Raw genomic sequence first — 19557 nt, 5'->3', positions numbered from 1 at the left:
GCCCCTTGGTTGTGGGTCCTGCGGGTGCGCGCGCGCGCACACGCTCACGGCTTCAGATGGTCAGAGCCCTCCTTTGGTTGGGGCGCTGACGGACAGGTACGGTTTGGGGCTGCTGTTGCCACCCTGCTGTTTTATCGGACGTTGCTGCCCGCCCTCAGGGCCCCCGTTGGCTGCGGGGAATCCAGCCAGGGCTGCATGGAGATGGGGACGTGAGGACCTGTTTAAGCCTGGTGACACCAGATAACACACAGGCAGGCCAGGGCCGCCCTGCCACCCCCCCGGAGCACCCCCTTCTGTTACCAGCACCCTCCCCACCGGCAAACACTCCCTCAGACGCTCTCTGGAGCCCTGTTCCAGGGTTCGACTTCAGCCTGCAAAGTGTCAAGGAGATCATACGCCATTCCAGGGTGACAACCTGAACCAGAACCGGGCACTGAGGGGAGGCGGCTGGGCCCACCTGCTGTCCTGGAGCCCGCACCCCAAATCCCCCCTGCCAGCTTCCTCCTCCTGTCCCGTGAGGAAGTGACAGAACTGTGACCCGGCTCGGAGGCCAGGAGGCCTGGGGCCACAGTGTCCACAGGTGCCTTTGGCTCCCCTTCTGCACAGAGAGCCCACCATCCCCTCCCGGTCCCAGGTCCCTCCAGGGGCTCTGGGCCCCCCTGGGGGAGGGCCGCCTCTCTCAAAGAGCTTCTAGTTTGTGGTGGACTAAAAACAAAGGCATTAACTGCTCACCCAGGCTCACAACAGCAGAGAGGCCGGAGCAGCCCCAGTGCCCACCCACACTGTGGTCCATCCGCCCGGTGGCCTATCACTCAGCCTGAAAAAGGAGGGACATCGTGACACCGGCTACGACACAGATGGACCTCGAGGACATTATGCTCCGTGGACTAAGTCAGTCACAGAAAGACAAAGACTGCACGATTCCACTTAGAGGAGGTGCTTAGCATCGTCCAAGTCAGAGAGGAGCAGGGCGGGTGCCAGTGTCCGGCGGACGGGGGGTGGGGGACAGCGTGTCAGTCTGGGGAGAAGGGAAGCTCTAGAGGTGGGTGGTGGGGATGCCCCACACGGACAGCGTGAATGCACGCGGTGTGCGTGGCCCCCACCGCTCCTGCCCCGGGGAGTTTCCTCAGCCCAGGACAGCAGGACACAGGAGTCAGTCCACCTGAGGCTGCCCACGAAACCCCCCAGCCCAGCCAACCAAAGGCCTTCGTGGGGAATTCGGGCTCTTCCTGCACCTCTGCAAACGGGCCTCACCTACCAAGGTCCGACTCACCTTGCGACCAAGAATCCTTCCTTCGGATTCTTTCTGACCCAGAGTGGGGAGACCGCAGAGGGACCTTTGTGCTTAAAAGGAAGCCACAAGATGTCCCTGCACAGTGGGCCTGGGTTGTGTGACCGACGGTGAGGCTGCTGGGTTCTGCCGGGAGCTGACAGCCGTGCCACCATTCCCAGCCACGGCAGAGCGAGCAGGTGCCTGCCCGAGGGGGGGGGGGGCAGCACCCTTTCTGGTTCCATGTCCCCCCCATCACCATGTCTGTGCCCAGGGTTCTCCTCTGACCTGTTTGTTTCATTCTGCTGGTTTCCTCGTGAGTGAATTCAATGAATCTTTTTAACAGGTATTTATTCTTTTTTTTTTTTTTAATTGTGCTAGTAAAGGAACAGTCTTCTTTTAAATAGTTTAATAGTCATCATTTAAATAAGGCTTTGGTATGATTTTCCACAATTTGGTGTTCCTTTTTCCTCCATGTATATCTGGCCACACCTATTATTAACTCACGAGACAGCAGCTCCTCTGTCATGAACAGGGGAAGGGGGGTTCTGGGGAATGTCACGGCCAGGGGGGGCTGCCCGGGTCCCCTCACAGTGGCCAGCAGGAGCGAGGGAAGCAGGACTACACAGCTAGTGTCTGGAATCCACAGGAGGGGGACACCAGAAGCGGGGTCCCCAAAGACGGCCAGCGGGCTGGAGCCCACTGCTCACCCATCCAACCGTTCCCTCCAGAGCTGTGGACCTCAACTGGGGGGGGAGCTTCCCTGGGGGACACCTGATGATATCAGGGGACAGTGTTGGGGGGTCGGGGTTACCGCCGAACGCCCCACAGCGCACAGGATGGCCCCACCAGGGAATGATCTGGGCCCCCCCCCTGACAGGCACCGCTCCTGGGCCCCCCCCCCGACAGGCACCGCTCCTGGGCCCCCCCCCCCGACAGGCACCGCTCCTGGGCCGGCCGGGCCGCCGGCAGGGACACGCCTGACCGCGTGGAGCCTGTCTCTGTAAGAAAGCCACCGCTGCTGAAAACACCGACTCCACTCGCCAGGACCCGTCCCACCAAGGCTGAGAGTAAGGCACAGTGTCCCGGGCAGAGAGGGGACGGAGGCCCAGCCAGGGCGACGTGCCAGCATCAGCCCCACCCCCCCGGGCGGCTGAGGCCCACCCTCCTCTGTCCGGCATCCGGGTCGAGAGCAAGAGGCTCTTCTTAAACTGAACCCATTGCCCCGAGGCTGAGGGTGCCAGGTCCTCGGGGGACGGTGGGGTCGTGGCAGTTAGAGGTCCTCATGGGCGGGGCTCAGGTCCACCCTCTGGGCCTTTCCGAACATCAGGAAGGTGCACAGTCCCAGACTGCTGACGGCAGCCACCAGGTTGAACACGGAGGTCCAGGAGCCTGTGGTCTCGATCAGGTAACCCCCGAGGCCCACGCCCACAACACCTGCACCCAGAGATGAGAGAGACGGGACTGGAAAGGCAGTTTGGGGGAGGGGAGCTGGGCTGGGGGGCGGGGCCCTGCCTGCCTGGAGGAGGGGCCCGTGGGGGCCTGACACCGAGAAGCCGGACTGGGTTGGGTTGGCCGAGGGCTAACCTCTGTCCCAGAGGGGCCGAGACCACACCGTCCATCTGGGAAACGGCCCAGCTGATGTGGCCCTCCGCGTCCTCCACGGAGGACAGGGGCAGCAGGAGGAGCCGGGCGGGGGTATGAGCCTGTCAAGGGAATCCGGGCACTTGACCCGTGGGGAGCCCAGACTGTGTGGCTCTGACTCACATTGTGGGTGGGGGTGCGGGTGGGGCTGACACTACAGAGGCACCTCTGTTCTCTCCCTGGACCAGCCCTGAGCTCTGTGTGCCCTCAGCACACACACTGATCTGACGCTGCTGGACCCCCTTGAAGGGCGCCACACCCCACCCTGCAGCGGCCGAGGGCGGAAACAGGCACAGGGCGGCCAGGAGGCACCTCGCCACATCAAGAAGGGGACCCCAGCCCGCCTCTCACCTGCCAAGGCCCCCGCTGTGTTGGCCACACCTGTGAACGAACAGAGAGGAGAGAAGAACCAGTCAGAAGAGTCCCACTGTGACCTTCCCACGGCCACCCACCCGGGAATGGCTCCTGAGGGCTTGGGGGGGGGAGCAAGGCTGGGGGCGGGGGGGGGGCAACCACTTTCTAATCACGTGGGGGCCGAGGTCCTCACCGAAGAGAACGCCAGCGCAGGACGGGGCCAGGTCCTGGATGTTAACAGAAATGCCGCTGCGGGAAAGAGAAGGACGCGGTCCAGTGACCACAGGAGGGGCAGACGACCCCGTGAGACCATCGTTGGTCCTCCGAGCACCTGGAGCCCGGAGACCACCCAGAGGGCGCTCTGGACCCTGCCCAGCGGGGTGCGTGCTAGGTCATGCTGAGGTGCTCGACCACACTCGGGCCACCTGGGACCCCCCCTTCCCTCTCCCATCTCGGTGGCGACAGGACACAGGATGAAACAGACAGGAAGGCAGTGTGCTCAGACCACACTCCTTTGCTGTCCACGAGTTTGAAAAGCCACCTTCAACAGCCAATTCCGAAGGTCTCTCCTCCCTGTAAGGTCTCTCTGATTTAACGGGTTTGACGCTGGGCACCGGGAGGAGCAGAAACCCGGGGACGGATGGGAACCGGGCGGTTCCTCGTGGTCGATGGAAGATGCCGTCTGGAGATGGGCACCTCCCCACCCGGCCCCCTGCCCGGCAGTCTTTGTTTCTCCCGATGGCCCAGGCTCAGGCCAGCGGAGACCCAGACGTCACTTTGCCTCGGTGGCCCGTGCCCGGGGGCCTGCCACCTACCCGCCCTCCACGTGCCCCGAGCCGGGTGGCTGCTCCTGAGCGCCCAGGACTTGCGGTGCCAGGGTGAGTGCCTGAAGGTGATGGGGCGCGACCCGGGTGGGGGGGCGTGCGGCCCTCACCTGTGGTTGAAGGTCTGCAGGCCAATGGAGGCCGACGCGAAGAACACAGACCTGCAGAAGCTCGAGGTGTGGCCCAAACACAGGGCAAAAACGCTGGACAGGCCCAGGCCCATCACCTACGGGGCAGACACTGGCGTCAGGCAGGGGCTGCGCCAGCCAACAGGGGTCGGGGGGTAAACCCCTCCGGGCTGGGGCCTGCCGGGGGGGGGGGGGCGGAGGGGAACGTGTGGGAGTCGGGGGGTAAACCCCTCAGGGCTGGGGCCTGCCCGGGGGGCGGAGGGGAACGTGTGGGAGTCGGGGGGTAAACCCCTCCGGGCTGGGGCCTGCCCGGGGGGGGGGGGGCGGAGGGGAACGTGTGGGACAGACTCCGTGAGAAGCCTCCCCTGCTGGTGGAGCCTAAGACGGACAGACGCCATGAGGTGAGAGCAGACCCAGGCCCGGAAACAGGCGCTGGGGCTCAGAGGGGTGGCTGTGTACACAGCTCAGACACGGGCGGCTGCACCAGGCCCCGCACGACACAAGGCCCCGGCCCCCACCACGACTGACTACCTGCTCCACAGGCTGCCTCTGGGTCAGGTGATCTGGGGACACCACCCTCAGGCCCCAGGAACAGACAGGACGCCCAGAGAGAGCCGCCCACCACCTCCCTACCTGCATGAACTTCCGCACGGTGATGGTCCTATAACCTGGGCAGAGGGGAGACCAGGACGCGTGTTTACCGGCCTGTGTGCATTGACCCCCCACTTCGGCAGCACCCGCAGTGGGGAACCCCCAGCAGGGCTAAGGGGGGAGGGGGCAGACTCAAGCCGTGGAGTCCCATGTCGTGGGAGAGGCGTGTGCACGCGTGCGTGTCTGTGCGGTGTCTGTGCGTGCAGCTGCTCTGGGGTATGTCTGCACTCACAGGACCGAGGCCGAGGCCGGGAAGACGCACAGAGGAAGGAAGGCCATTCAGACGGCTACCCGTGTGCTCGGGTCCGGGGCTCACACCTGACTGCAACCCTGCCGGGGGCTCTTTCCACCTCTGACGAGAGCTGGAGACTGCATCCAGCTCGTGTGTGTGTCTGTGTGTGGGGGGGGTGACTTCACAGTCACAGGAGAAGTCGGATGCTCTCACTGCACCCCAAGCCCACCCTTAGTGGGGAAACTGAGTCAGGCCAGCACACAGTCCCCCACTAGCTCTGATGGGCCGGGGGTCCCACTCTCCCAGCATGGTCCTCGGTGGGGTGGGGGGCATGGCCTCTTCCCATTGTTGTAGCTTCCCTCCCGCCAGGAGGGGTGCCTCCCCGCCTCCCAGGATGAGGTGAGGCCGGGCATGGTTCCCAGGGCGTCCCCGGCCCCAGGGCTCACCCTGACTGATGAGATGGTCAGAGAGAAACCCGCTGAATAGACTGGCCGGGATCGCCACCAGCCAGGGCACCACGTTGAAGACCCAGCCCTGCAGGGAGAGGGGGTCTTGAGGGGGGCCCCTCGGGCACCAGCTGCCGCCCCCACCCCCACCCCACCCCACCCCCAGGGTCAGGTCGGGCCTCCCTCACCCTCACCCTGACCCTGACCCTGACCTTGACCCTGACCCTGACCCACCCCCACAGGGCCGGCCCCCAGCACCGGCTCCCCACACGGCAGAGTCTCCATCATGGCCCCCACCCCAGGCCGGGGCAGAGCGAGGTGGGGGCAGGGGATGCATCCCTGGTCTGGGAGCGGAAGGCTCAGGACTCTGGCCTCCAGAACTGGAAGGAGGGCAGCCACTGGCCCGGGTGCAGCAAGTGGAGCTGACCGGCAGGTGAAGTTCTTGTTCACATCAGGCCCCTGCCTGGCCTCTCATCAGGAATGATCATCCAGACAGCCAGCCAGGCCCAGGCCAGGGCTCTGCCCCAGGTCACCGTCCTGGGTGTGAGTGCACCAGCGCGGGGTGGGGTGGGGGTGGGGGGATTGAGACGTTACACCTTCCCGACAGGCACAGGCCAGGGCAGCCCCGGGGGTGGGGTGTCAGGACCACCACGGAGCCGGGGCCGGCCGCCCACCTTGGAGCTGGGGAAGGTCTCCTTGAAGAAGGTGGGCAGCCAGGACAGCAGGACGAAGAAGGAGCAGGCTGCGGAGAGCTGGGAGAGGATGGCCGCCCTGTGGGGGGGAGCCAATCAGGCCCTCCGCCCCAGCCCCCAGGGGTGCCAGAGGCCCCGGGGACCCCGACCCTGTCACCAGGCAGCCCCCGGGGACCCCGGCCCTGTCACCAGGCAGCCCCCGGGGACCCCGGCCCTGTCACCAGGCAGCCCCCGGGGACCCCGGCCCTGTCACCGGTCAGCCCCCGGGGACCCCGGCCCTGTCACCGGTCAGCCCCCGGGGACCCCGGCCCTGTCACCGTCAGCCCCCGGGGACCCCGGGCCTGTCACCGGTCAGCCCCCGGGGACCCTGTCACCGGGCAGCCCCCGGGGACCCCGGCCCTGTCACCGGGCAGCCCCCGGGGACCCCGGCCCTGTCACCGGTCAGCCCCCGGGGACCCCGGCCCTGTCACCGGTCAGCCCCCGGGGACCCCGGCCCTGTCACCGGGCAGCCCCCGGGGACCCCGGCCCTGTCACCGGGCAGCCCCCGGGGACCCTGGCCCTGTCACCAGTCAGCCCCCGGGCGGGACACGCAGGGTCCCCACCCCACCTCACCCCCACCCCCGCCCCTGCCCAGGAGGCCGGCTCACCAGACTGAAGGCTTCCGGAAGAGCTGTCTCCAGGGGACCCTGTTGTGCTTGGCCATCGGCAGGCCTTGTGCCAAAACGCCCAGGGCCAGGAGGAGATCTGCAGGGGGCAAGGTGGCCCTTGTGGAAGCTTCTCAGAGTCAGGGGACAGCGGCCGCCCCAAGGGCCCGGTGTGATGGGGCAGCTCCCTCAGACCGCCCACCCTCACCCTCCTTGCTGCGCTCAGTGCCTTTGAGGGCCCACATTTGTGTTGTATTTGAACAAACTTTCTTGATCCTCCCCCCCCAGCCCCCCTGTCCACCACCTGACACTCAATCCCCCTGCCTCTGCCTGGGCTCCACGGACCCCTCGGCACTGGGCGTGCCCAGAGCCCAGCACGGGTGTGTGGGCATGTCTTCCGAGACCCCAGTCTTGGGCCCGGCCGCGGCCCCTGGTCCCCTGAGCTGGGGCTGCTCTGTGACTTCCATGACCGCTGGTGGCTGGAGGGGTCCAGGCACCAGGCCCTCCCCCTCCCTGGGCGGCCGCCTGTGCCGCTGTTACCTTGTTCACTCAGCAGGGACCTGGACACGTAGCACACCCACAGCAGGGTGAGGCCGCCGGAGAGGTAGAAGACGCTCTGCCAGCCGCACCAGTCCAGGAGCAGGGAGCCCACCGCCCCTGTCAGCAGCGTCCTGGAAGGACAGGGGACCGCGGTGGCCGCGACCCTCAGCGTCACTCGGGCAAGGCGGCCGCGACCCTCAGCGTCACTCGGGTGAAGAGGAGCTGGCACCATCCCACCCCAGGCGAGCTGAGTGCCCAGCTGGTTGCAGACTGCAGCGTTCGGGAGAGACTCCGATGCCAGGCGGCCACGGTGCACGGGGCACGGCCACGTGGCCGAGGTGTGGCACAGAGGCCCGGTGTTGCTCGACTCTCTGGCTCCTTTGCCCTTCAGTGGGCCTGCACTCAGGGTGTGGGTCTTTCTAAACCAATGTCCCAAAGACCCCTGGGCACTTGCCTGCCCGCACGTCACTGCCCTCATCTGTGCCCCCATCTGTGCCCCCATCTGTGCCCCCATCTGTGCCCTCATCTGTGCCCCCATCTGTGCCCCCATCTGTGCCCCCATCTGTGCCCCCATCTGACGAGGTCTGGCCGGGAGATGTTGAAGGAGGAAAAAAACTGGGTCCTGGATTGAGGCCACAGGGCCTGTGCGGGCGCTTCCTCTCTGAGTCTCCCTGTCCCTGCCTCCCGCCACGGGCCCAGGACACCCAGAGGAAGTGGGGTTTTGGATAAGTAAGTAATGTTTCCTGGTGTCCCAAACTACTTCTCTGAAAGTCACATAGCACTGGGCACCCTGGGTTCTTATTTGGGCTGCTCCAGCCCACCCACGGGCACCCCCTCGCCCCCCCCCAAATTGTTGCCTAGACTTTGGAGTGAGGTGAGGGCCCTGAGCCCAGGGGTCGTGAAGCCCCCCTTAGGACAGCGAGACGTCGTTCCAATGGAGCACCCGGGGTGGCCAGGGGAGGAAGGGGATAGCATAGGGTCTTCACAGCCAGCATGTGACACGTGTCCTCCAGGCCAAGTGCAGGCCGCCTCCCCCATTGGAACCCCACCCCCCAACCCGGCTCCACGGGCACAGATCGACGGGGGCTTGCTGAAGCAGCCGCCGCCCTAGCCCACGTGCTGGGACCCAAAGCCCAGGCTCCCTGCCGCCGGCCCCTTTGCACAGTGCTGAGGAGTGGACAGCACCAGCCAGAACCTCGTCACCCTGAGCCTCAGGTGCGCCCACGTCGCTGTCCTCCCACCTGCAGGGGCTCTGCCAGGGGCCACGCACTCTGACTCCCCAGGACCCCCGGAGGCTGGGACTTACCCAAACTGGGAGCCGGCCCCCACGGTGCTGTAGGTGAAGGCTCGCTCGCTCTCCCGGACCCTCCGTGACAGCAGGCTGGTCAGCGCGGGGAAGTAAACCCCTGCAACAAGCGGAGGATGCAGAGGACTGTGCGGCCTGGGGTCCCCGGGTCAGCGGGTCCAGCGAGGGCGGCCAGCCGAGGGTGGGGGCCAGGCCAGGGGGCTCCCCACGGGTGACTATTCAAGCTCGGGGGGTCCTTCACGCTCAGGTCACCCCTAGGCACCGGCAGCGGCACTGGGCTCAGGAGACGCTCAGCTGGGGTGAGAGACGCCGGCGGGAAAGGCTTCTGGGTCCAACCTGCCACTATGACCACTGTCAACCCGGCTCCCAGAAATACACAAGCCAGCTCCAGAGCCCGGCACACACATGTGACACACCCACGTGCATACACGGGAATGCCGACCCACAGCAGCACACGCTGTCTCTCTCTCTCTCTCTCTCTCTCTCTCTCTCACACACACACACACACACGCGCGCGCGGTGCACATACAGCCGGGACACGCTGTCTCTCTCTCTCTCTCTCTCTCTCACGCACACACACACACACACACACACACACACACACGGTGCACATACAGCCGGGACACGCTGTCTCTCTCTCTCTCTCTCTCTCTCTCACGCACACATACACACACACACACACGCACACGGTGCACATACAGCCGGGACACGCTGTCTCTCTCTCTCTCTCTCTCTCTCTCTCTCTCACACACACACACACACACACACACACAGTGCACATACAGCCGGGACACGCTGTCTCTCTCTCTCTCTCTCTCACACACACACACACACACACACACGGTGCACACACACACACGGTGCACACACATGCGCGGTGCACATACACACACACACACACACACGCGGTGCACATACAGCCGGGACACGCTACACGGCCCCGTGGAACCACACTGTAGGGTCCTGGACGTGACGCTGCCCTCTGCTACTTGAGATGTCCCCACAGGAAGGCAGGGAGAGAGCCCGGAACTTCCCTGTGTACTTCTGTGCAACTTCCTATGAATCTATAACTATGTCAAAATCTTGTTTTGAAAACACTGCATTATGGACTGCAGCTCTTGCCTGTTACGCTGTGTTTTCCTCCAAAGGAACGCCGGGTGGGGATGGCGGGGGGTAAGAGGCTGGGGACAGGAACAGGACTTAGTCGCTGCCTTCCCCTCAGGGCCCTGGTCCCTGACGACACAGGGTGCTGGTCCCCCAGGGTGACAGCTGCCCCTGGAGCCCCGGTCTCTCCCCCACAATGGGCCATTGGCCAGCCGCACAGAGAAGTCCTCTGCCTTCCAGGAGAACGGGAGGAACAGCCCGAGCTATGGGCCACCCAGAGGGGAGCCCTGTGGGCCCAGCCCAAGGACTTTTCATCAGTAGGACCATGAGCCACATGGGGACCGTGTTGAGGTCAGGGGGTCACAGGAGCACAGGAGCTGATCCGCCATGACCATGCATGGGCCAGACCAGTGAGGCTGGTCAGAAAACAGTCTTCAACTCTCAGAGATCTGGGGTTCTCAGCAGTCATGCTCTGCCCCAGGATCTTAGGGGGTCCCCAGGGGTCCCTTCTGGAGCAGGCGGGGAGATATGGTGAGGAAGGGCCGGGAGCCCACATACTCGATTGCATCCAGGAGGCGGACGCTGCCAGATGCCAGCTGGTGCAGCTCAGAGGCAACCCATTCCCTGGAGAGGGGGTTGTGCACCTGCCCCCAGCTAACCTGGCCCACTGGGGCCTTTGGGGGGCTCTCTCCAGAATCTAATATAACCAGAGCATAGGAGCCCTTGTGTCCCCACCATGCCATCGGCCTTGTGGCCCCGACAGCTATCACGCAGCAACCTGGCTGCCACTTGAGTTCCCGGAGTGGCCTTTTTGGCATGGGGGACACCTGACATCGGAACGTGCCAGGCTGAAATGTTTCCAGAAATGGAAATTGCTCAGGTGCCAAGGCATCATCAGGCCAAGCTGCCCACCTGCCACACACACACACGTGCATACACGGTGTACCCACCTGCATGAACACGTACACGTGCATGCACACACACGCACAAGCACACATGTGCATGCATGGTGTACCCACCTGCATGAACACGCACATGTGCATGCACACACACGCACAAGCACACATGTGCATGCATGGTGCACCCACCTGCATGAATACACATACATGCATATATAGAGCACGTGTGTGTGCATGGTGCACCCACTTACATGAACTCGCACACATACACACACACGTGCACACACAGATATGCACATACTCTCTGTGACAGAGGGTCACATGCCAGCAGAGTGAGGGAAGCCCCCTGAGGTGTGCTTACCTTGGAGCAAGCCCGTGAGAATGCGGGAGAAGGTCATGAAGACCAGATGGGCGCTGCCCAGGTGGGCGAGCAGGGGGGTGGCAGCGGTGATGAGGCCCCAGGCGGAGGCTGACAGCAGGATGACCTTCTCACCTCCAATCCTGGGGGGCAGGGGGAGAGAAGGGTGATGAGGGGGACCCTTGCAGCCAGGGCTGAGCTGCTGAACCAGAAATCCTGCGGTGGAGACATCCGGGTGGGGGACCAGAGCCGCCCCTCCTCAGAGCTGCCCTCTGGGGTCACACCCTCTCTGCTGAGGAGGCCAAGGGTGAGAGCACAGGTTCAGTCTGCCCGTCCGTCCTCACCGCCCCCAGAGCCCTCATTAGGACGCCAAGCGCCCGAAGGGGAGCTGTGCACCCCCCCAGCCCTCCTGGACCCCGGGCCTCCCAGCCCGGGCTTCCTCTGCGGGGAACTCTCCCCACAGCGGTTTCCCAGGAGGCCCTCCCCCAAGGGCGCTCTAGCCCAGCGTGGGGAGCCGGGGGGGGGGGCGGTTACCGATCCCCCAGGTGGCCGCCGACGATCTGGGTCAGGCAGTAGCCCCAGAAGAAGCTGCTGAGGACAATTCCAGCTTCTTTCTTGTTCCAGCCGAAGTCCTGGCTCATGGAGACGGTGCAGACGGACATGCTGACGCGGGCGCAGTACAGCAGGCATGTGCCCAGCAGCAGGGTCCCCGTCCATGCCTGGCACTCGGGCCTGTGGGGGAGGGGGAGGGAGAGGGGGAGCCGGTCAGGCCCAGACGAGGGGGGCGGGCAGAGTCTGACAGGGGCACTGGGCGGCCTGCCAAACACCTACATGCCCCCTGTTGACTCCCAGGAGCACACACACGCTCCTGAACGATTGTCGCTCCCAACAGCAGAGTTACGGGCAGCCCGCAGGGGCAGCTGTGGGGTGGTTTAAATAAACTATGGCCAGGGGCTGCTGTTCAATACCCGCAGCCATGGACCAAGGGGAGTCCAGGAAGGCCACCAGGCAAGAGCTGACAGCTGGTAAACCCACCAAGGGGCGGTAGGCTGGGCAAGAAGACCCCAGCTAAGGCAGAGAAGAAGCATCCTGTGCTCGGGGAGGGACAGGGGTCCAGCAGGGTCCCCTGGAAAAGCTGGGTCTGCCCAGCGAGGCGGCCAGCAAAGGGACACGGTGCTGTGGCTGCCGGAAAAGTCTCCAGACCAATGTCTACAGAGGGAGCATCCATAAAACTGCTGGCCGGTGATCCTCGACTGTCCGTCATCAAAACCAAGGACAGTCGGAAAGTGCCACCGGCAGGAGGCGCCCAGGAGGCCTGCTGTGAGGACCCAGAGCCTGCGGCAGCCCCGGGGGGACGGGGGCAGTGCTGGGACAGACATCAGGGAGAAACACAGAGACCGGAGGCAGAGTGGACTTCGGCTCGCAACTGGGTCAACAGCACTCGCTGCCCGTGACAAACGTAGGGCACTGACCTCCGGTGTGACCGGGGGACCGGCCGGTGGAGAACGCGGCTGCCCTGACCGTCATTCTGCACCTTGACAAACTGTGCCAGAAGACGAAGCCCACTCTGCGCAGGGGGGCGGTGGGGGGCCAGGGGGGGAGGCCTCCCTGCTGGCCGGCACGTCTTTCCACCCCAATCCTGCTCAGACCTCCGCCTGGACCCGGCAAGAGGCCGTTGGGGTGGGTGGGGGCATCTTCCGGAGACCAGAGGGGGCCTTTCACCCCAATCCTGCTCAGACCTCCGCCTGGACCCGGCAAGAGGCTGCTGGGGTGGGTGGGGGCATCTTCCGGAGACCAGAGGGGGCCTTTCACCCCAATCCTGCTCAGACCTCCGCCTGGACCCGGCAAGAGGCTGCTGGGGTGGGTGGGGGCATCTTCCAGAGACCAGAGGGGGCCTTTCACCCCAATCCTGCTCAGACCTCCGCCTGGACCCGGCAAGAGGCCGTTGGGGTGGGTGGGGGCATCTTCCAGAGACCAAAGGGGACCCAAGCAGCAAACAAAGGGGGGCCCGATCCGTGGTGGACCCCGGGCAGGGTCCCGCCTGCCGGCCCTCTCTAGGCTTGAGTGGAGAGCACAGCTGGGGAGAACAGTCCAGGGTGGAGCCACACCAGGCTGTGGCCGAGGCTCAGGGCACACGGGACAAGCTGCTGCCGCCTGACCTCCTCGAGCCTCGGTTTCCCCCGTGAAGAAGAGCCCATGAATTGGCCCTGGCCGGTTGGCTCAGCGGTAGAGCGTCGGCCTGGCATGCGGGGGACCCGGGTTCGATTCCCGGCCAGGGCACATAGGAGAAGCGCCCATTTGCTTCTCCATCCCCACCTCCTCCTTCCTCTCTGTCTCTCTCTTCCCCTCCCGCAGCCAAGGCTCCATTGGAGCAAAGATGGCCCGGGCGCTGGGAATGGCTCCTTGGCCTCTGCCCCAGGCGCTAGAGTGGCTCTGGTCGCGGCAGAGCATCGCCCCTGGTGGGTGTGCCGGGTGGATCCCGGTCGGGCGCATGCGGGAGTCTGTCTGACTGTCTCTCCCCATTTCCAGCTTCAGAAAAATACAAAAAACAAAAACAAAAACAAACAAACAAAAAAAAACCCAAAAAAAAAACAAAGAAAAGAAGAGCCCATGATGACCGCCTCTTTCACGGACCAGTAAACAGCAGGGTGAGGCACCCACGAGCTCCCGGTGCCCCAACAAGGAGCTACTGTCAGTGGCCCGGAGGGAGACATGGCGACCACATCCGTCTCCTCCGCTGCACGTCCTCACGGCCGGCTGTACTTTTCCGCAGTGGAGGGAGCGAGACAGAAAGATGCACCCCGCCCCAGGTCTGCATGAGCGCACACCCTGCCCTCTGCTGCCTCCACCGAGGCTGCGGCGCCCACCAGCAGAGACAGCTGGTTCCAGGTTCAAGACCACCTCACCAGGGTTTGGGGAGGGGGGGTCAATGAGTCTAAATTCCAAACTGCCGGCCTACAATGCCAAACGGATCCGTGTGTGCAGACCAGGCCCCATCTGGAGCCGGGCAACACGGTGGCGGCCGGCCCAGCCCTTGCTGGACCGTGTGGTCGGTCGCATGCACGGAACAACGGTCCAGGAGGAGGGATGTGGGTGCCGCCTGTGCCTCAGTTTCCCCATGTATACAACGAAGAGGTCACCCTGGGCCTTGGATGTCAAGCTGGGTCCCTGGGAGCTCAGCAGGGCCCCACGGGTGGGGTCTCAGGGCACCCTCGGCCGCCACCTGCTCCTCGTATTGGGATTTCCTACCAGGAGGCCACGACGGGCACTGTGTTTGGGAACGGTCCAGTGACCCTCAGCATCTTCTGGGAAGGGACCTTGGTTGTCATGCCCCCACTATACTTCCTGGTTCTGAAAATGCTATTCAAAAGCCATGACAAGGGGAACGGCCTCACAGTGACAGATGGGACAGGTAACAGGGCCCTCCCTGCCTGAGAGGCCAAGGTGTTGGGGGGAATCCTTGCTGACTCTCCCTCTGGTCTTCACAGAACAAAGGCTGTGAGGTGACAAGGTGGGGCCCAGGCATCTGCAAGGCCTCCGAGCCCCCCGGCACTGCCTGCTCGGTGCCCGTCTGCATCCCTGACATGGGACCCAGGCGGCTCAGGGGCTGCGGGCTCCTCTGGGGTTCCAGATAGACCACGGGGATGAGACCCTTCGGCCCTCCTGCTGCAGGCCTGTCCGGGACACTGCTCCCTCTGAACAAACACTCCCACTGGGCTTACCAGGGTCATGCAGAGCTGGGCTGTCCAAACCGCCATCAAAGTCCAGCCGGCCGGGCAGCCCCAGCCCACTCGATGGAGCTCGCAGGCAGAGGACCCCGTGATCGTGCCCATCTTGGGGGACCACTCATGACCACGGTTTTCTGCGCCCCTGCAGGCGAGTCTCTGCGAGCACATGTGTGCACGGCTTTGGTTTCCACTGCCCGGGCAGACAAGGAGAGCGGACAGAGTGGGAGCTAGGCCATCGCCCCCCAAAACAGGTGGCTCTAAAAGGGGGCTCTCTTGCCTGACCTGTGGTGGCGCAGTGGATAGAGCATCCACTTGGAATGCTGAGGTTGCCTGTTCGAAACCCCAGGCTCACCCGGTCAAGGCACATATGAGAAGCAACTATTATGAGTTGATGCTTCCGGCTTTTCCCTATGACCCATCAGCTTCCAGGCAACCAGGGGCTCTGAGCCTGAGGCTCTGGCATAGGCGCCCCCCTCCTCCCCGGAGGTGCATGGGGCAAGGTGCTGTCTGCTTTCCCCCAGGCCCTGGAGATGCCCCTACACCCCCCCACCCCACCCCCGTCTCTAAGCTGACAGGCAGTGTTGGCCAGGTGGGCAAAGGGATGTCCTTCACAGCTGCTGGGGACAGAGAACAAGGAAGTCTGGCTGGAGGTGGTGACCCAGACGCAACCAGCTGCTTAGGACGCCAGACCTAGCGTGCTCACTCCTATAGCAGTGCCGGTCAGGACAGGCCGGCCTGGCAGCCTCGTCTCGCCCACTGTGACCAGCCCTGAGCCCAGAGCCTGTGCCCCAGCTCGTTCATGTCTCCCGTGAAGCTCTAGCGCCCCGTGCTTCCTGCCACGGCCCTTGTACGCGCAGCATCGTGGCTGAGCAAACAGTCACATGGCCCCTTGATTCAGAAAAGGGAACTGTGGGCGCCACGGGCCAGAGAGCAGCAAGCCGGAGAGGACTGGCGGGTCCAAGGCTGCTGGTCACCCGGCACCTGGGCTGAGGCTGGCGAATAGCCGTCCTGCCGCCGGGGTGACCGTGAGCACAATGTGGCCGTCCAGGGAGAGGACACCCAGAGCCGCTGAGACGGTGGCAATAAACAGGAGCACTTCTATTTACTCGAGTGTGAACAACCTTCTTCCCCGAGGAGCACAACTGCACCCCGGACCCCAGGGCCGCCTGCAGGACCCCCCTGCCCTGCCTGCGACCGTCCTGGGACTCAGCTGCAGCTTTTACACCCAGGAGGGAAGCAGTGCCGGCAGAGCCAGCCCCGGCTATTAAACCATCGGCTATTAAACCATCGTGGAAGAGGGAAGTTCGCAGAAAGTTCCATAGCCCTCAGCCACAACCCCCTGCCCAGCAGAGAGCAAGGCCACACCTCGATAACCAGCAGGGTGCGGCCTAAGGCACCCCTTGTCCAAGGCCCCCCTCTCACAGTCTCTGACCTAACCTGTGGTCTCACTTGCCCCACGCGGACAGCCCCTCTCCTCCCTGCTCCCGATGCCCTGTCCCCAGGGAGCCTCCTGGCTTCAGGTAGCTTCTGATGAATGTCAGTCTGTCCATCTTCCCCATTAGCTTGGCCTACATCTCAGCCCTAACATTGGGGGGCTGTCCCTGCAGCCCTGTCCATTGTCCTGCAGGCAACGGGGGGGGGGGGGGGTGGGAGGGACACCCACAGCAGGCTCCCTGGGAACTCAAAGCTGGAGGCGGACAAGCCCTACCTAGAATTGCAGGGCCTGATTTGGAGGCTGGCGTCCAGCTGGTTTGTCCTCAGCCCATAGAACCAGAACACGGGCTGAGCCCTGCGACCCGGGAGGCTCCGCTGGGGGCTCCTATCTGGTTCCTGTCTGCATCCGGTGGTTGAAACACACCTGGCCCTTCCTGCCCCACTGCCAACTCTCCCCAGCCCCTCCCCCCTTCCCGGGGGTCCCCGCCCACACCACACAGACCGCACGTGGTGGCAGGACTCAGCCACCGGCCGACCGCAGGCTCCGGCGCGTGTACCCCCTGACCAGCGCCTGACTGCCCCATGGGGTGACTGAACCCTCTGTGCTCTGTCAAGCACCATCCTAAGGGGTGGCCCTACCTGGCAGGATCAGTTCCAGGATATGAGATCACCCACCAGTGAGCAATGGCTCCTCCCCAACCAGGACTACACCCCCTACCCCAGGCAGGCCTCCTAGAATGCCACCTTGCCTGCATGACCTCCAGGGCCCCAGGAGGCCGACGCTGGCCTGGGGCGGGTTGGAAGCCCATGGGCGCTCCTTCCTCCCCCGGGGGTGGCGGCTGCCCGCCCCGAGGAGCAGAGGAGGCACTGGAGCCGAAGTCTTGGCAGAGGACGCGCCGCTCCCCTCCCCGACCCCCGCCGGTGCCCGCGCGGCCCCACCTGGACCACTGGATGTCCTCCGCCGCGTCCCCGCGGGCCTCGTCCGGGGGCGGCGGCATCGGGCGCCGACGGCCGCGGTGCAGCGCAGCGAGTCCGGAGCCTGGCTCCCGCCGGCCGGCCCACGCGGGCAGCGCCGCCCAAGTCCACGTGTCAGTCCCAGCGGCGCTTCCGTCCGGCGCTCCCAGGACGTGTCGCCCCCGGACGGCCACCGCTGCGGGCAGCGGGCGGGGCACCCGTCTCGGTCCCCGCCCTCCAACGTCTGCCGGGAGGCCGGGCTGCACACCTCCGGGTCCCGCGGCTGTGCCGGCCTCCCCGCGGCTCCCGGAACCATCCGCCCCCTCCGCACCCCCCCTGGCGGTGGCACAGGGGACAGATAGGGCTTTGGAGGGGCTGGGCAGGGTGGCCATCCTGGTTCCAGGCGCTGGCCCTGAACGTGTTGAGCCTGGGAGCCTGTGTGCCACATCTATGCATGGGGATGGCTGGTCCCCTCCCCTCCCCACCCCTGACCCTGACCTCACAGTGTTGTGCCCATCAAAAGAAAGTCAGGGGTAGTCTTACCCAGGTGCAGGGACAGGAAGACACAGTGTAACCAACTTTTTTTTTTTTTTTTTGTATTTTTCTGAAGCTGGAAACGGGGAGAGACAGTCAGACAGACTCCCGCATGCACCCGACTGGGATCCACCCGGCACACCCACCAGGGGGCGATGCTCTGCCCCTCCGGGGTGTCGCTCTGTCGCAACCAGAGCCACTCCAGCGTCTGGGGCAGAGGCCAAGGAGCCATCCCCAGCGCCCGGGCCATCTTTGCTCCAATGGAGCCTTGGCTGCGGGAGGGGAAGAGAGAGACAGAGAGGAAGGAGAGGGGGAGGGGTGGAGAAGCAAATGGGCGCTTCTCCTATGTGCCCTGGCCGGGAATCGAACCCAGGTCCCCCGCACACCAGGCCGACGCTCTACCGCTGAGCCAACCGGCCAGGGCGGTGTAACCAACTTTTCAAAAAGATCTTCCACGGTGGGCTCCAGCCTGTGACCTAGAACCAGGTGCCAGCACTGGGCCACTCAGTGCCACCCAGGAGGTGCTCACTGAAGAGGCCTGGTTCTTCACAGAGGTGTTCTGGGCTTGGACCACATGCCCAACCTGAGCTGCGGCCCCAAAGCCCTCACTTAAGAAACCTGCTGTAGGGCGGGGTCTCACGCCCACCGGCTGGACGCTAGGGCAATGACTGCGTGGCTGGCCACACTCTGCTTTTTCCAGGAGGTGCCTCCTCTTCACACCACCACCCAAGTCCATCTGTCCCCCACACAGCAGCCTAGGGGCTGGGCCACGTCATTGCACACGGAGTTCTCCAGGGGCCTCTCCTCTCACTTAGGACAAAGTCCAAACAGTCCCTACGTCACAGAGCCGCCCTGCCAAGACACCCTCATTTGTGTGCCTTGAACAGCATGCCCACCTGGTGATCCTGCCCCAGGGCTTCACACGCCTGGTCCCATCCATCCTGTGACCAGATGGCCACTCTTCCGTCCATGTCTGATTTTCAGTGGGACAGGATGGTGGTAGAGAGAGGTTGATTCCCCCGGGAGCCCTGGCCCACAGCTGAGAAGTTTAAGAGTCGTTGCTAAACTCAGCATCAACAGCCTCCCACTCTTGGCCTGCTGGCTCCCTTTCGTCCATCGCACCAGGCTCCCCGATGGTCGTTTTCGATAGTGACCCATGGTTGTGGGCGTTTGCTCCCCTTCCTCCCAGAGCTGGTGCTCTGGGACCCGGAGGAAGCACCTGAAGGGATGTTTCTGCAGGTGGGTTGGGCGGGGCAGCATCCCTGAAGAGATGTGTGTGGACGCCCAGGGTGGGGGCATGCAGGTGGGGGCCGGAGGAGAGAGGAAACCCGTCCCAGTGATGGGGGGAGACAGCAGGGCTCTGAGGGTGGGTGGGAGCCACCAGAGCATCAGGGATCACTGGCTGCTCCACGTATGGACAGCTCAGGGTGGCCGGGGTAGAGGCAGGCAGGGAGGACTACGGCCACTGCAATACTCCGGGCCAAGGACGGGGCTCCGGACAGGGCGGAGCGGCAGGGTGAGCAGCAGAGTGCAGGCCCCGGTGGGCCGGGCTGTGACTGGAAGAGGGCTCTCGGCCAAGCACTCAACACCTCCTGACACCCTGGGCTTGGCAGGGCCTCCTGTCCTCAGGCACAAGGTTCGGGCGGCAGCCAGCACTGCTAGACAGTGTCGCATGCCAAGGGGAGCCTGTAAACACCTGGCGCTGGCAGGGGCCAGGGTGGACACCCTCTCCAGGCCTCTAGCCAATCCTGGGAGCTCCCCCGTCCCCGATGCCCTTGAGGTCCAGGTGGGACATGACGGGGTGGAGGATCACAA

General features: G+C 64.5%; 1 protein-coding gene across 2 annotated transcripts; it reads right to left on the bottom strand.

Annotated features, from left to right (window-relative positions):
• Positions 1–1619: 1619 nt before the first annotated feature.
• On the bottom strand, positions 1620–17458 carry SLC17A9 (solute carrier family 17 member 9). 2 transcript variants are annotated; one of them, XR_010751483.1, is made up of 14 exons: positions 17194–17458; positions 11627–11824; positions 11096–11235; positions 8732–8831; positions 7426–7556; positions 6889–6985; positions 6224–6320; positions 5550–5637; positions 4854–4888; positions 4203–4318; positions 3462–3517; positions 3266–3295; positions 2249–2707; positions 1620–2185 (listed from the first exon to the last, which is right to left on the bottom strand). XR_010751483.1 is itself a non-coding variant. In XM_066384368.1 (13 exons), the coding sequence occupies exons 1-13, from the start codon at positions 17250–17252 to the stop codon at positions 2544–2546; spliced, it is 1311 nt and encodes a 436-aa protein (XP_066240465.1). In that variant the 5' UTR covers positions 17253–17458; the 3' UTR covers positions 2203–2543. The 2 variants fall into 2 exon arrangements, 1 of the variants encoding a protein (XP_066240465.1); XM_066384368.1 differs by lacking the exon at positions 1620–2185 and having other exon boundaries at positions 2203–2707.
• Between the last annotated feature and the right edge of the window lie 2099 nt (positions 17459–19557).

The sequence above is a fragment of the Saccopteryx leptura genome, chromosome 5 (assembly GCF_036850995.1).
Source record: "Saccopteryx leptura isolate mSacLep1 chromosome 5, mSacLep1_pri_phased_curated, whole genome shotgun sequence".
Lineage (NCBI taxonomy): Eukaryota > Metazoa > Chordata > Mammalia > Chiroptera > Emballonuridae > Saccopteryx > Saccopteryx leptura.
Note: the sequence above shows the minus strand (reverse complement) of the source record. Positions and strands in the feature narration are given on the sequence as shown.

Excerpts from the sequence above, each read along its gene's own strand:
- SLC17A9 (XM_066384368.1), bottom strand. The coding sequence starts at position 17,252 with ATGCCGCCGCCCCCGGACGAGGCCCGCGGGGACGCGGCGGAGGACATC. Across the intron at positions 6,986-7,425 it reads GTCCCTGCTGAGTGAACAAG|ATCTCCTCCTGGCCCTGGGC; the intron begins GTAACAGCGGCA and ends TGCCCCCTGCAG. Across the intron at positions 3,296-3,461 it reads CTGCGCTGGCGTTCTCTTCG|GTGTGGCCAACACAGCGGGG; the intron begins GTGAGGACCTCG and ends GTTCGTTCACAG.